The sequence below is a fragment of the Lycium barbarum genome, chromosome 6, assembly GCF_019175385.1.
Source record: "Lycium barbarum isolate Lr01 chromosome 6, ASM1917538v2, whole genome shotgun sequence".
In the NCBI taxonomy this organism is placed as follows: Eukaryota; Viridiplantae; Streptophyta; class Magnoliopsida; order Solanales; family Solanaceae; genus Lycium; species Lycium barbarum.
The window spans coordinates 115,957,164-115,970,679 of NC_083342.1; the positions used below are offsets into that span (position 1 = coordinate 115,957,164).

Genomic DNA, 13,516 nt, shown 5'->3' on the forward strand with positions numbered 1-13,516 from the left:
TGTCCACTATTCTTTTTATAGATTTTTATTTTTACTTGTCAATTTTCACATATCAAGGTAAGACAATTTTTTTTTTCTTATTTTACCCTTAGCATTTATTACTCATTTCAAATTATTTTCCCAACTCTAATACGATTATACACCATTTAATAAGGGTATCGTGATAAAATATCTATCTTAATCATTATTTCTTAAACAGTGTGAAAAGTCAAAACGTGACAAGTAAAAGTGAACAGAGGGAGTTTGAATGACTTGTTTTAAGTATATCTTCTTTCGAAAAGGGTCAAACCTGAGAGCATAATAAATGTTTGGTAATTGACAGAGTAAAAAGTTACTAAGGACACGTGGCTACAAAAAGTCCTCAAATTTTAGCTGTGTGTGGCTGACAGACCAACAGACAGTTTATAATTCTTCTAATTTGTACCATTCGATCTCAGATGCTAGAATGGCAAAAAAAAAAAAAAAAAAAAACTAGTCTTTAATTGATCTCTGAGGACATGTGGGGTTTCAAAGATGGTCCTTAAAATTCTTGCAAGGTCCAAACTACCCCTTCGTGAGGACAACAAAAACGCTTCTTTTTGGCTGAAAAGTAAAAAATAAACATTTAGAGCTAACTTTTCCAATTAGTATGAACCATATACTTCAACCTCAGTGGCCCAAACCTGACCGAGTCAAAGTAAATTGTATAGTTCATCAATCACTGTGACCAGAATTTCGAAGAAATTCCACATTCTCTTTACTACAACTATATATATCATGGTGTATGAAGAAATTACTCAAAATTCTTTAATACTTTAGAGATAAAATTAGTCTTCAAGCATGGCAGATTTCTTAGTGATTTTGAGGTTATATGTTGTGCTTCATGTGCTTCTTCATGCACATGCCTGTTGGGAAGAAGAAAAAATTGCTCTTTTGAAACTCAAAGATGCATTCAACTACCCAAATGGGACTGATCTTTCTTCTTGGGGTGGCGAAGAAAGAGATTGTTGTAAGTGGGAAAGGGTTGGTTGCAGTGAATTGACGAAGCATGTGATAAAACTTTCACTCAATAATACAAGACAATCTGAGTTGCAGCTCAACAACAATAGTTTCTTCCCGGAATCCTCTTTATTTCATCCCTTTGAGGAGCTGCATGAGTTAAGATTGGATGATAACTACATTGAAGGTGAAATTCCTCTTCCTTCTTCTGATTATTTTGCAAGCGGATTAATAGTAGCTTATATAGATATGAGTATATTCTTATGGTGCAATTAATTAATGTCAAACTAGTGAAGTTTTTCTGTAAATTGAAGACATGGATTCTTCAAGTTTGCTGAAATAAATTGGGATAAAACGCTATTACTCCCGAACTATACCCGAAGTTGCTACGACACACTTATTTTTTCCTGAGTGTTATTACTCACCTAAACTTATTTAAAACGGAATAATTACCCCCCTTAAATGTTGGTGCCTACTCTCATATGGGAGAGTGACATACACTCTCCTTGCCACATGTGTATTTATTTGTTTTAATTTTTTTTTTCAGCTTACGTCTCAAATTTTTTTTTTTAAAAAAAATTGAAACGATTTTCTTTAAACACCCCTCCCCCCTCTTTTTTTTTTTTTTTTAAAAAAACAAAACTAAAAACATGAATTTTTTTAAAATATGGAAAACTCGATTATTTTTTTAAAATGTCTTAAAAAATATTGATTTTCATGATTTCATTTTCTTAGGACATTTTTATTTTTCAATCCGGAAAAATTGTTTTTCTTGTCAAAATGTGAAAAAACTAGATTTTTATAAAATTTTGGAAAAAATGTGGAAAACCCTTTTTTTAAAACTAAATTTGGAAAACTAAATTTATTTTTATATTTTAAGAAAATACATATTTTTTAAGAAAACAATTAAGTAAATCACATCATTCCGGAAAGAAAAAAACGAGAGAAGTAATGAAACCCAATTCTCTGGTTAAGCAACTTAACAAAATAACGTCTTCTTGTCATTCTGTATTTAGGAATATCTTGAAGAAGCTAACAACTAATCTTATTATGCCCTTCTTGGGATCTTATCCATACAAGTCCCACTGACCAAGTGATGTTGCCCAAATCCTCTAAATCAAAGTATACACTCTTGTCACTGGACTACAAGTTCCAAAAAGAAAAGCACACTGATAATTTAAAGCCTCTATACTAAAAGACCAAGATTTATGACTTATCTGACAAAAATAAATTAACATGCAGTAATAATAATAAAAAATGAGTATTGAAATTCTTTATATAAATAAAAAAGTGTGAATCACATTATCATTACAATTGTACTCGATGAATAGCCATCTTTTGAAAACGATCAATGATTGCTTCATTAGGTACACTTTCAAAAACTTCATTCTCTATATAACAATCTAAAAGTAATAATTTATTGGTTGATTTATTTTTATTTGACTTTGTAATTTTGTTTTCTGAAAAAGAAAAAAGAAGAAACCAAACGTGGGTTACTCAGCTATCTTAGAGCCTGTTTGGATGGGCTTATGCTTATAAGCTGCGCTAAAAAAAAATAAGTTGGGGGTAGTCTGACTTTTTTTTTTGGCTTATAAGTTGTTTTCAGCTTATAAGCTGTTTTAGATAAGCTAAGTCAAATGGGCCCAATTATTTTTTTGAGCTTATTTTAAGCACAAAATGACTTTAAGCTGGCCAGCCAAACACTCAAAAAAGCTGAACATTTTTTTGCGCGGATTGCCCTTCTTTTGGGGTGGTCTTTAAATTTTGCCCTTCAAATTTGTGGTCTTTAAATTTTTCCCCTCATATTTGTGGTCTTTAAGTTTTACCCTTTGCTTGAAAAGGTGGGCGAATACATGAAGTTCTGGGTTTGAACCCCCGCTCAGGCATAAAATAAAAAAATAATTTCGCCAGGCAGGACTGGGGGAGCGTATGCCGGATCCAGCATACAATCTTTAAGGAAAAGCTAAAGTTATGCCGGATCCGGCATAACTAAAAGTCTGCCCCATAAGGCAGAATTTTTCCTAAGACATAGTTTAGTTATGCCTTATGGGGCAGAATTTTAGTTAAGGCATAACAAAATTATGCCACATAAGGCAAGAACTTTTCTTAAGGCATAGACTTTGCCTTATAAGGCAAAGTTTAAGTTATGCCTTAAGGAAAAGTTCCGCCTTATGGGCATACTTTTAATTATGTCTTTGGGGCACACTTTTTAGTTAAGGCATAACTAAAAGTTTACCTTGAAAAGTAAATATATATATATATATATATGCTTCAAGGCAAAGTCTGCCAGAGGGGGCAGACTTTTAGTTAAACACAACTAAAAGTCTGCCCCCTCCAGCAGACTTCTAGTTAAACACAACTAAAACTAAAAGTCTGCCCCCTCCGGCAGACTTTTAGTTAAACACAACTAAAAGTCTGCCCCCTCCGGCAGACTTTTAGTTAAACACAACTAAAAGTCTGCCGAAGGGGGCATAGCAAAATTTAAACTTTGTCTTATAAGGCAAACTTACGCCTTATGGGGCATACTTTTAGTTAAGGCATTACTAAAAGTTTACCTTGAAAAGTTAAAAAAAAAATACGTATATATGCTTCAAGGCAAAGTCTGCCCCCTCCGGCAGACTTTTAGTTAAACATGACTAAAAGTCTGTCGGAGGGGGCATAGCGAAATTTAAACTCTGCTTTGGATTTTTTTTTTTAAATTTTTGACTGAGCGGGGGTTCGAACCCGGAACCTATGGGTTTTAGCCGAAGGGCAAAATTTAAAGACCACAAATATGAGGGGCAAAATTTAAATACCACCCCAAAAAAAGGGCAATTCGCAGAATTGCCCAAAGCTGAAAACAGCTTATAAGCAAATCCAAACGGGCTCTTAGTCCGTTTCTGCAGTTTGCTGGAAAAACTAAAGAAGCAAAATTGAATGTTAAAACATTGTCCAGCAGGATCGATCCCGCACACACCTGGACAAAACACTCTTCAGGTGTCCCCTCTTAGCCATTAAACCATGCGGACTTGTACTTGTGTGTTCCAAACACAAATTAATTATCCTCTACTAAAAGATCTAATCAAACATTTTCTTCCTTTTTTAGCTGTAACTTAAGGATAGATCTGCATTCATGAAAGAGCATCCTGCAACTGTTCTAATATCTTGATGCTTTATTAACTTTTTACCTGGAAAAAACAAAACTCAAAATTTTACAGATGATTATGCAATTTCCTTGATTGATTTTATACAGGCTTTAATGGAGTGTTGAGGTTAAAAAAATTACAAATGTTGGATCTGAGTTCCAACTGGCTCACAGAAATTCCATCCCTCCGTGGCATGATGTCTTTGAAGTTTTTGAACTTTAGATCCAATGATCTGGAAAATTGGTCCTCATTCCAAGGTAACGAATCCTTCTCCCTGGGGAAAATTGATAGAGTTGTATCATTACACTTAATGACTTGTTTGTTCACAGAGTTGACAACTTTGAGGGGCCTGGAGATGCTTGACTTGGGTTTTAATTTGATTGCTGGTGAGATGCCTCCATCTCTTGGGGCCATGACATCTTTAAAGAGCTTATCATTTAGTGGCAATCAATTAAATGGCTCTTTCCCGGAGGAAGGTGTGCTCTCATTGCTCTGGATCAGTGTTTTAAAAGGCGAGGGCGTAAGGCGGGGCATTTTACGTTTGCCTCAGTGAGGCGTAAGCCCCGAGGCACGGGGCGTAAGCCCCATGAGGTTTTAATTTTTAGTATTTTATAAAATGATATAATTATAATAAATACTTTTAAATAGGTGAAATAGCGTAAAAAATTGAAGAAAACTATAAATAAGTGATATATATATATATATATATATATATATATATATATATATATATATATATATATATGCTCCACTCCCACAAAAAAACTAATTAGAACAATCTATTATATGCTACTTACAAGTACAAGTGACTGCTCGTTACTTTTTTGAGATAGTAGAAGACAAGATAAATAATTGGAAAAGAATATATATTAGGCATTCTAGCAATAAAAAAAGGTTTGACTTTTAAATTTAATGTTTCAGTTCCTTTTTAAAACATTTGAGTAATTACATGTTGACTTTTGAGAATTTGGACATTATATTAAGGACTTATTTAACAAATTTTGTTTTAGTTTGAAGAAGTTTTCTGGGCTTACGCCCCAACATGCCCCAACAAAAAAAACTCGCCCCAAACGCCCGGGCGTACGCCTCGAATTGCTGGGCGTACGCCTTTGGAGACTTTCGCCCCGACCCATTTTTGGTACTCCCCGCCCCAGGGCTCGCCCCGAAAACGCCTTTTAAAACACTGCTCTGGATACTTAATTTAATTTACATTATCCGTAAATATGAGCTCTTAGATGATTTCCAATGGTTGAATATTTAACCAATGACGGATGTTTCTTTTAAGATTGATATATATACTAGTATCTGGTGTATCCATGCTAATCAATACAAACACATTAAAATTGTATAAATAATATTAGAATATATAGTGTGACTTATATTGAATTTAAAGGAGGAAAATACAAGATCAAAATGGTGAATGGTGAGTCTATTAAACTACTAATATTTATTATTATTGGAGAAAATAATAGTATTGAAAATATGATATCCTTGAAAGATAATATTTCTTACTTATTAAGATTATTAATTGTATTTTTTAAAGTACTTGGACAAAGATTGCAATATATAAACAATTTATAGGGTTTATATACTAAAAGTATCAATTTAAACGCATATTTCTATTTTATTTTTACTTTGCAAAGAAAAAAATAAGGGTTAAAATTAAAGAGATTTTTGATATATTTAGACAAGTACATGACCATAGTATGATATAAGTTTTTGACTAAATTGCCTGACTGAATTATACATCATTTTTCTTTAGTCTTCTTTCTTCTCAACGCATTATAATGCTTGTATTGATTGAGAAGAGTATAGAAAAAAAAATATAAAAACTAAATGTTAAACATGAAGTTTTTGAATTAACGATTTATAGGTTTAACCAAAAAAAGAGTAAAAGTCAAGCCCAGTAAAAAGAAAATTTTAAAACATCAAGTAAATACACAAATAAGGATCTGGAGAAGTAAAACTCTTTTACACCATTAGATAAAACTGACGAACTTTTCATTCTTTCAAAATTTAATCTCAGAGGTGATGATGTTATGAACTTGAAAAGGATAATAAGCAATATAGTTAACTCTTCACACTTTGCAGTGATCTACAAAAAATAATATTTTTTATTAGTAAAAATTATGAATAGTTGGGGTACGATAATTGAGACCTTTAGATGAGCCATGAATATACACAGAAACTTGATAAAATTATGAATTGAAGTCAAGCTCCTAAAGAAAATTACCAATCAATCTTACGACACACGAGCAAAGGAATAAAAAAATTCTAACCACAAATGGGAAAGAAGCAAAGAAAGTACAATCATACATGTGTATCTTGCTTTCTCACAGTGGTATACGAAAGCTATAAAACTTTCTTAAATTTATTTGGTCATAAATGAGAGTATTCAGGGACCATTAGTGAGGAATATGAAAAGAATTATAAATAGGTGCTTTTGTTAACACATGAAACGGTGGGGTAATGAATAAGAAGAGGGACAATTCATATTCAGTGGCTATTAGTTATAGTTTTGCTGCTTGTAAATATTGAATCAATGCTATTATTATATGAAACGTTTTGGAGCAATAGTTATTAGACTTTAATGAAATATAAAATATTGAAAGATTAATCAATAGAAGATTTTTTTTTAGTTAAGGGTAAAAATGTCACTGATCAACTTGTGATGGGCTTTTTTTGTAATTCAACTTTTTGCTTAGTGTCTCCCCACTTTTAGTAGAGTATTATTATGATGATATGATATGCACACACATCATAAGTTGCATTAGTTATTCATTAAAAAAAAATGCATGTGTGGTTAGAGGTGAAAATGGAGAGGTACGAAGAGGGGAAGTAAAACTAAGGGAAACCCATTGCCTTGTTTGTCAATTTCTCCTGGGGCAGGGCGTGTTAAAGTGAATTTGTCAATTGCTTAATAGTCATGCAGTTAGGACTTCTTAAATTTATTTGTCTTCACTCTTAAAATGGAGTGAGATTGGTAAATAAAAAGAGTTATCCTTGCTATCCAAATAGGCTAAGCTATTACTTGTCATGTCTAGAAATTTAATTCCCCCCTCCCTCCCTAACCTAGGTATTTTATGAAAAAAGATTTCGTTGCTCTCATTTTTGTGGTCAATGACCATGCAATTTTTTGCCTTTCAGGTTTATGTAATTTGAAAAACCTCCAAGAGTTGGATATTAGCCGAAACAGCTTCAAAGGATCTATTCCTCCATGTATCAGCAATTTAACATCCCTCCGTCTCCTCAAACTTTCTGAAAATAACCTTTTGGGAACCATTCCTTCTGATCTCCTTAGACTCAATTCCCTCGAATACCTTTCCCTTTCTTTGAACCTTTTTGAAGGGTCCATCTCATTGAGTTTATTTGCTAACAACTCCAATCTTGAGGTTCTTGAACTTGATAGCAACAACGAGTTGCATGTAGACACAGAAAATACATCCTGGAAACCTCTATTTCAGCTGAAAGTCCTACGACTATCAAACTGCAATCTCAATGAGCAAAGTAGATCTATTCCGAGCTTTCTTTTGACCCAGCATGATTTAAGAGTTGTTGACCTCAGTTACAATTCCATGGTTGGAAAGCTTCCCACTTGGTTACTGAAAAACAACACAAGATTGGAGTTCCTTAGTCTTGCACAGAACTCATTCACGAGTCAATTTGTGTTACCTGCTGATTCTAAAGATCTTGATTTGCTTTGGCTTGATGTGTCTAAGAATGATATTCAGGGCCCCTTTCCTGCGTCTATTGGCCAAATATTCCCAAATTTACTGTATTTGAACATGTCTGCAAACTCATTTCAAGGTAATATTCCTAATTCAATTGGAAACATGAGTGAGTTAAGGTCACTGGATCTGTCGAGCAACAATTTCACTGGAGAATTACCTGAACGCTTGGTTATGGGCTGTAACCAATTGTTTACACTGAAGCTTTCACATAATAATCTGCAGGGCCAGTTATTTCCCAAAAAATGGAACCTCACATCGCTCGGGTTGTTGTATTTAGATAATAATCTCTTTTCCGGACAGTTGTTACCTGGATTTGTTACAAGCTCCTACTTGAAAGTGTTGAATCTAAGCGATAACTCGATCTCAGGAAAACTACCTGATTGGATAGGGGACTTTTCTTCCCTTTCGTTCCTTGCTGTGTCCAAGAACTTGTTCAAAGGTCCTATACCCGTGGGCTTTTGCAGACTTGTTAAACTGATAGTATTAGACCTTTCATGGAATAGTCTTTCTGATAAAATACCTCCTTGTTTCAATTTATCATCACTAAGTTATTTAAGCCTTCACAAAAATGAACTGTCAGGACCTTTGCCAGGAGCTCTTTATAGATCATCTTCCCTTGTGACACTGGATATTGGGGATAATAAACTATCAGGGGAAATTCCAAAGTGGATCAACCTACTCCCAAATTTGAGGTTTCTTTTATTAAATAGAAACAATTTTGTAGGTTCCATTCCTTTTCAGCTATGTCAGCTCCATAACATCAGCATACTGGATCTTTCTTTCAATAGCATTTCTGGTTTAATACCTTCATGTTTGAATGATATACCATTTGGTTATAGAAAAGCACATGATCAAACATTTAAAAATATGGTATTTGATTGGGACATTGTTAGATGGGACATTGCTAGATACTTGAAGTACGAATATCAAAGCATACTTGTTATAGCCCAATATGTTACAGATCCAGTTCTCTCATCATATGTGGTAGAAATAGAATTCATCTCAAAGAGTAGGCCTAATTCATACAAAGGAAGCATCTTGGATTTCATGTCGGGGATCGATTTTTCTAGGAATAGATTGACAGGTCCAATTCCTTCTGAACGTGGGTTCCTAAGTGATATTCATACTTTAAATTTATCACATAATCAACTGAATGGATCCATTCCAAGGACATTTTCCAACATGAAGCAGATAGAAAGCTTGGACTTATCCAACAACAAGTTGAGTGGTGGAATTCCCCCGGATTTGGTTCAGTTAAACTTTCTATCAACGTTCTCAGTGGCAAACAACAATTTATCAGGACGTGCACCAGATAGGAAGGCTCAGTTTGCAACATTTGATGCTAGCAGCTATGAAGGCAATCCTTTTCTTTGTGGATTACCTCTCCAGGAAAATTGCGGAAGGAGCACAGGCGCAGTATTAGTTCCGAATCCAGGAGATCCGGGAGAAACTGATGATCTATTCAAAGATTCATTTTTGGATACTTTTGTTCCATCATGCGTTGTGGCATTCCTGGGAGTTTCTGCTTTTATCTACTTCAACTCCACTTGCAGAATGGTTTTTCAGTTTATTGAAGCAAAACTCTTATCTTCCAGATAGATTTGCCTAGTTATTCATCGTACCTGATGAAATAAGTGACCTGAGTGTGTGCAAGATTATAGTAAGAAAAACATACTACCTTTTATGAGATACTTTTGAAATTTCAACAGTATCTTCAGGGGCCTATTTGTTTACTTCTATGGATGCATGTGTGAAAATGTTATAAAGCTACCTTTCAATCTTTCATAATATCTATAATTAAAAGGTGAGAATCTGCATTGTAGAACAATGACAAGCAACAAGAGCTGTAAGTATACTGTTTAATTTTTATACCTTCCTTTTCTAGTTATGATTGTAAGAATCTACATGATTTCCTGTTCAAATTAATCTGCTATCAAGAAAGCAACCTGAATCAACTTTCATGGCATTTAAACGTGTAGATTTTGCTATCATAAACTTGTGTAGTAGTAGGGATTGATCCTTCTGTTCATGAAATGTTTTCTTTTTCGGACCAAGTTCAGCAGAAAAACATTTATTCAGTTGAAGCTATCAGATTCTTGTCATTGGTGTGTCCAAACCAATCTTAGTGCCTGAATCTGAATGTCCTTAAGTAAAGGAGCTAAAGTTAGCTGAATCTTAGTGAAGACAGTTAACATTCCTGGGTAAAAATTAACAAGTAGAGATAATCTGGATATGGCCTGTATTCTTGAAGGATTTGATAAGAGTGTGGGAACATTTTTGGAGGATTAAGCAACATAGCTTCCACCGTATTATCCTGTTTCTTCAGTGCCCATGCATACGTCGTTGAAGTTCTTACAATGGTATGTCCATTGTTTATATCACATTGCTTTTACCTACATCGTTCACAGCGTGCAAAATATTTTTCTTGCGTGGTTTTAGCGTTTCCTCATATTGTGCACAAAACGGGATATTTTTTTGTTATACTTACCAGGTGTGCTTTCTCATAGTGGTGCTTGCAACTGATTTGATTTATATATGCATATGTTAATGAGTGAAGGAATATATGAATTCATTTTTCATCAATATTACAAATTTTGTTTCCAGATGTTTGTCCAGCACTTTGAGTTGCTTTTGAAAGCTTGCCTGCCCCATCACGTCTCTTACCGTCCATACAGTGAGATAACAACTCATGCTTGCTTATCTGTGAGTCTTCGTTCGAATTGATAAATTGCATTTCTAGTTTCTATGATGGATTTTGTTGAATCTTTAACCAGCTTTCATTTTGCAGACTAACATATTTCTCCATTTTTTTGCCTAGTTGTCATTTTTCGTTCTTTATGTTTATCAACTTCTTGTCAAATCCGATATTGTATTTTGTACTTGGGAACAAATAATCTTTCTTCGATGTATAACATGTAGTTTTTGAGGGTGATAATTTTTTGTCTACAAGAACCCACCCAAATTGTTCTCTTGAAAAGCGTTTCCTTGGAAGAGCATACTTAGAAGAACAAATATATTTGTCCAAAATAAGGTATATAGATTTTGTTTCTTCAGTGCCATATAAATCCAGCTGAAGATGTTATAATGGTTCCTAGCTTTTTCCAATATTGCTTTTATCTCACCCACAGCTTGCAGAAACTGTTCTCTTGTGTGGTTTTAGCATTTTCTTAACATTTCACAGGGCGGAATTCTTTGGTTATATTTACCAGTTGATTGTTTGGGAGTGAGGCGTAGTTATTATTTCTGTATTTACCAGTTGATTTGCGACTTATACAAAAGATTGGCTTCTCTAGATGCTAGTAGCATTGACTAATGGACAGTTTGATCTTTCAATAGTAAGGTCAAACTATCCACTGATTTGATTTATGTGTTCATTTTTCATAATGTTGCAAAAATAGTTTCAGATGCTTGTCTAGCATTTTGAGTTGTTTTTGAACGATTTACTGCTCAATCATGTCTCTTATTGTTTATATAAGGAGATAACAACTCATGCTCGTTGTTGTTGTTGTTAGCCATTGGAGCTTCGGCGAACAAGCTTCGGCCACTAACCACGCTGCCGCAAACACACCGAAAATCGTCAGATCTGGCCGGAAACGCCGCCATAAGGGCTGTCGTTGTTGTTATGAAATTTTCGGCAAATCAGGCTGGAACTAGTGGTCGGTGTTGTTGTATTCACGAATACGGCGATTGTATTCATTTTTTTGAGTTTTTTTTGTTAATTTTTTAGATTGTATTCATATTTTTTAGGGTGTATTTGTTATTTTTTGGTGTATCTATGTTTTTATATATTCAGCTTTACTCGATGTATTCATGAATACAGCGAGCCCGTTTATGAATACAGATAGTCATTTCATGAATACAGTGGAAAAAAAATCGTTGTATTCAATACAACGAAAAAAAAATGAATACAGCGAAAAAAAGTAGCTATGCCATTTAAATATTGAAAATGTAGCTATGCTCAATTTTAAACCCCTAAACCTTAGTCATTTATGTAAAATGCCCTTTTCAAATACCAAAATCAAACCAATTGTGTTGAGTTTTAAATTCTATAAACCAAACCAACATATTTTCTCAGATTTTTCGGTTTCTTGGGTTTTTCCCTCGGAAAGGTCTTCATATAAAGCATATACTCCCTCCATCCCAAAAAGATTGTCCTAGTTTAACTTGGCACAAAGTTTAAGAAATAAAGGAAGACTTTTAAAATGTGTGGTCCAAAACAAATCTTAAATATTTGTGTGACTGTAAATCATCTCATAAAGTTAAATTGTTTCCAAATATAGAAAGGTGACAATATTTTTGGGACAGATTAAAGAGGAAAGGAGGACAATCTTTTAGGGACAGAGGGAGTAACTTTTACTTCAAATATATTTTTAAGTCATCGTAAGATACAACTATATAATTAAGGTGTTTTTTAAGAAAATAATACAAAATGTGAGATGAATGATGACATTAATAAAATATTCAACAAAAAAAATAATTAATTCGCATAAAATAAATATTACTAATTAATAAGTCATAATGAAAATGATCATAATCTAAAAGTACGAAATCATGCTAAAATAAGTACGGCTAACAAGTATTAATTAAATGACAAAAATAAAATAAAGTTATGTATTTTCACTAGCTAAACCAATGCAAAAGTAAATAATAAACATTTAACATTATTGTCATTTCTAGTGATAGAATTGAATTACTTTTGTTTTTTTAGTATTAGTTTGGTTTTGATTTAAACTTTATTTGAGTTTCTAACATCTTTGGGATATAAAACTTATTGGATCATTCAAAATTCTAAGTCCAAGGTTGAAATAATATGTTAAAAGACGAAAACTATGAAAAAAATTAAGAAATATTTATAAAGCCCATTACAAATAAATATGTTTAAGTATAAAATATTTTAAAATTTTATATATATGTATTGTGGGGTTGGTTTGATTCGATTTGACTTTTTTTTTTTAGTTAAAACCAAACCAAACCAATTATGATCGGGTTTTTTTGTTCAACACTAAACCAAGTCAAACCAAGCCACTAGTCGAATTTTTTTCCCGATTTGACTAGAATTATCGGTTTGGTGCGAATTATTGATTTTCTGTGTACAACCCTACTCAAAACATCGTGCGGAATCAAACATAATCGTGAAATAACATTAGTGTCCCATGACCGTAGCTAGACCTTCCACAGTATATCATGGAACCTCTAAAGACATAAAAATACGAAGGCACACATAAAAATACGGAGGCATGAGATGTATCTTCGTCATGTGGTGTCAATCAGAAGATGTTATATTGGTATATAATGTAATTATTTTTTATTACCAAATATAATAATTAACGGTGATACAATGTTAAATATTCTTATAGCAAGAACACTTGAGAAAATTTCCTAAAAAGAAAGAACTAAAAGTTGGATCAAGTTGGGCAGGTCAAATATGGACCCATTGTTTTGCCTATCTTAACCCACCTTATCTTAGCCATGTAACCTTTGGACAGGGTTGAGTAATGACTCATCTATTGGTTCAATCAGCCCAAATCGCCCGTTTGCAAACCCCAATTTATATTATAGCAATGTTTCTAGCAACGTATACGCACTTGGATGCTCATTAGTAGCAGATTACTAATACTACTGTTTATATACTAGATCATATTTGGTATACTAATTTTGACAGCAGCAGAGCACCTAAGAATT

At 33.4% G+C, this 13,516-nt stretch overlaps 1 protein-coding gene across 3 annotated transcripts; it reads left to right on the forward strand.

The window, feature by feature from the left end:
• The first annotated feature begins 425 nt into the window (after nt 1–425).
• Nucleotides 426–11,681, forward strand: LOC132645719 (receptor-like protein 15). Of its 3 annotated transcripts, XM_060362876.1 has the most exons (5): nt 426–1,165; nt 4,211–4,360; nt 4,433–4,579; nt 7,251–10,537; nt 11,347–11,681. In XM_060362876.1, exons 1-4 carry the CDS (start codon nt 820–822, stop codon nt 9,431–9,433), a joined length of 2,826 nt encoding a protein of 941 aa, XP_060218859.1. In that variant the 5' UTR covers nt 426–819; the 3' UTR covers nt 9,434–10,537; nt 11,347–11,681. The 3 variants fall into 3 exon arrangements, with proteins under 3 accessions (XP_060218859.1, XP_060218857.1, XP_060218858.1); XM_060362874.1 differs by having other exon boundaries at nt 429–1,165; nt 4,211–4,579; XM_060362875.1 differs by having other exon boundaries at nt 429–1,165; nt 4,211–4,579; nt 7,251–11,681.
• Nucleotides 11,682–13,516: the final 1,835 nt, after the last annotated feature.

Excerpts from the sequence above, each read along its gene's own strand:
- LOC132645719 (XM_060362875.1), top strand. The coding sequence starts at position 820 with ATGGCAGATTTCTTAGTGATTTTGAGGTTATATGTTGTGCTTCATGTG. Across the intron at positions 1,166-4,210 it reads GGATGATAACTACATTGAAG|GCTTTAATGGAGTGTTGAGG; the intron begins GTGAAATTCCTC and ends GATTTTATACAG. Across the intron at positions 4,580-7,250 it reads TGGCTCTTTCCCGGAGGAAG|GTTTATGTAATTTGAAAAAC; the intron begins GTGTGCTCTCAT and ends TTTGCCTTTCAG.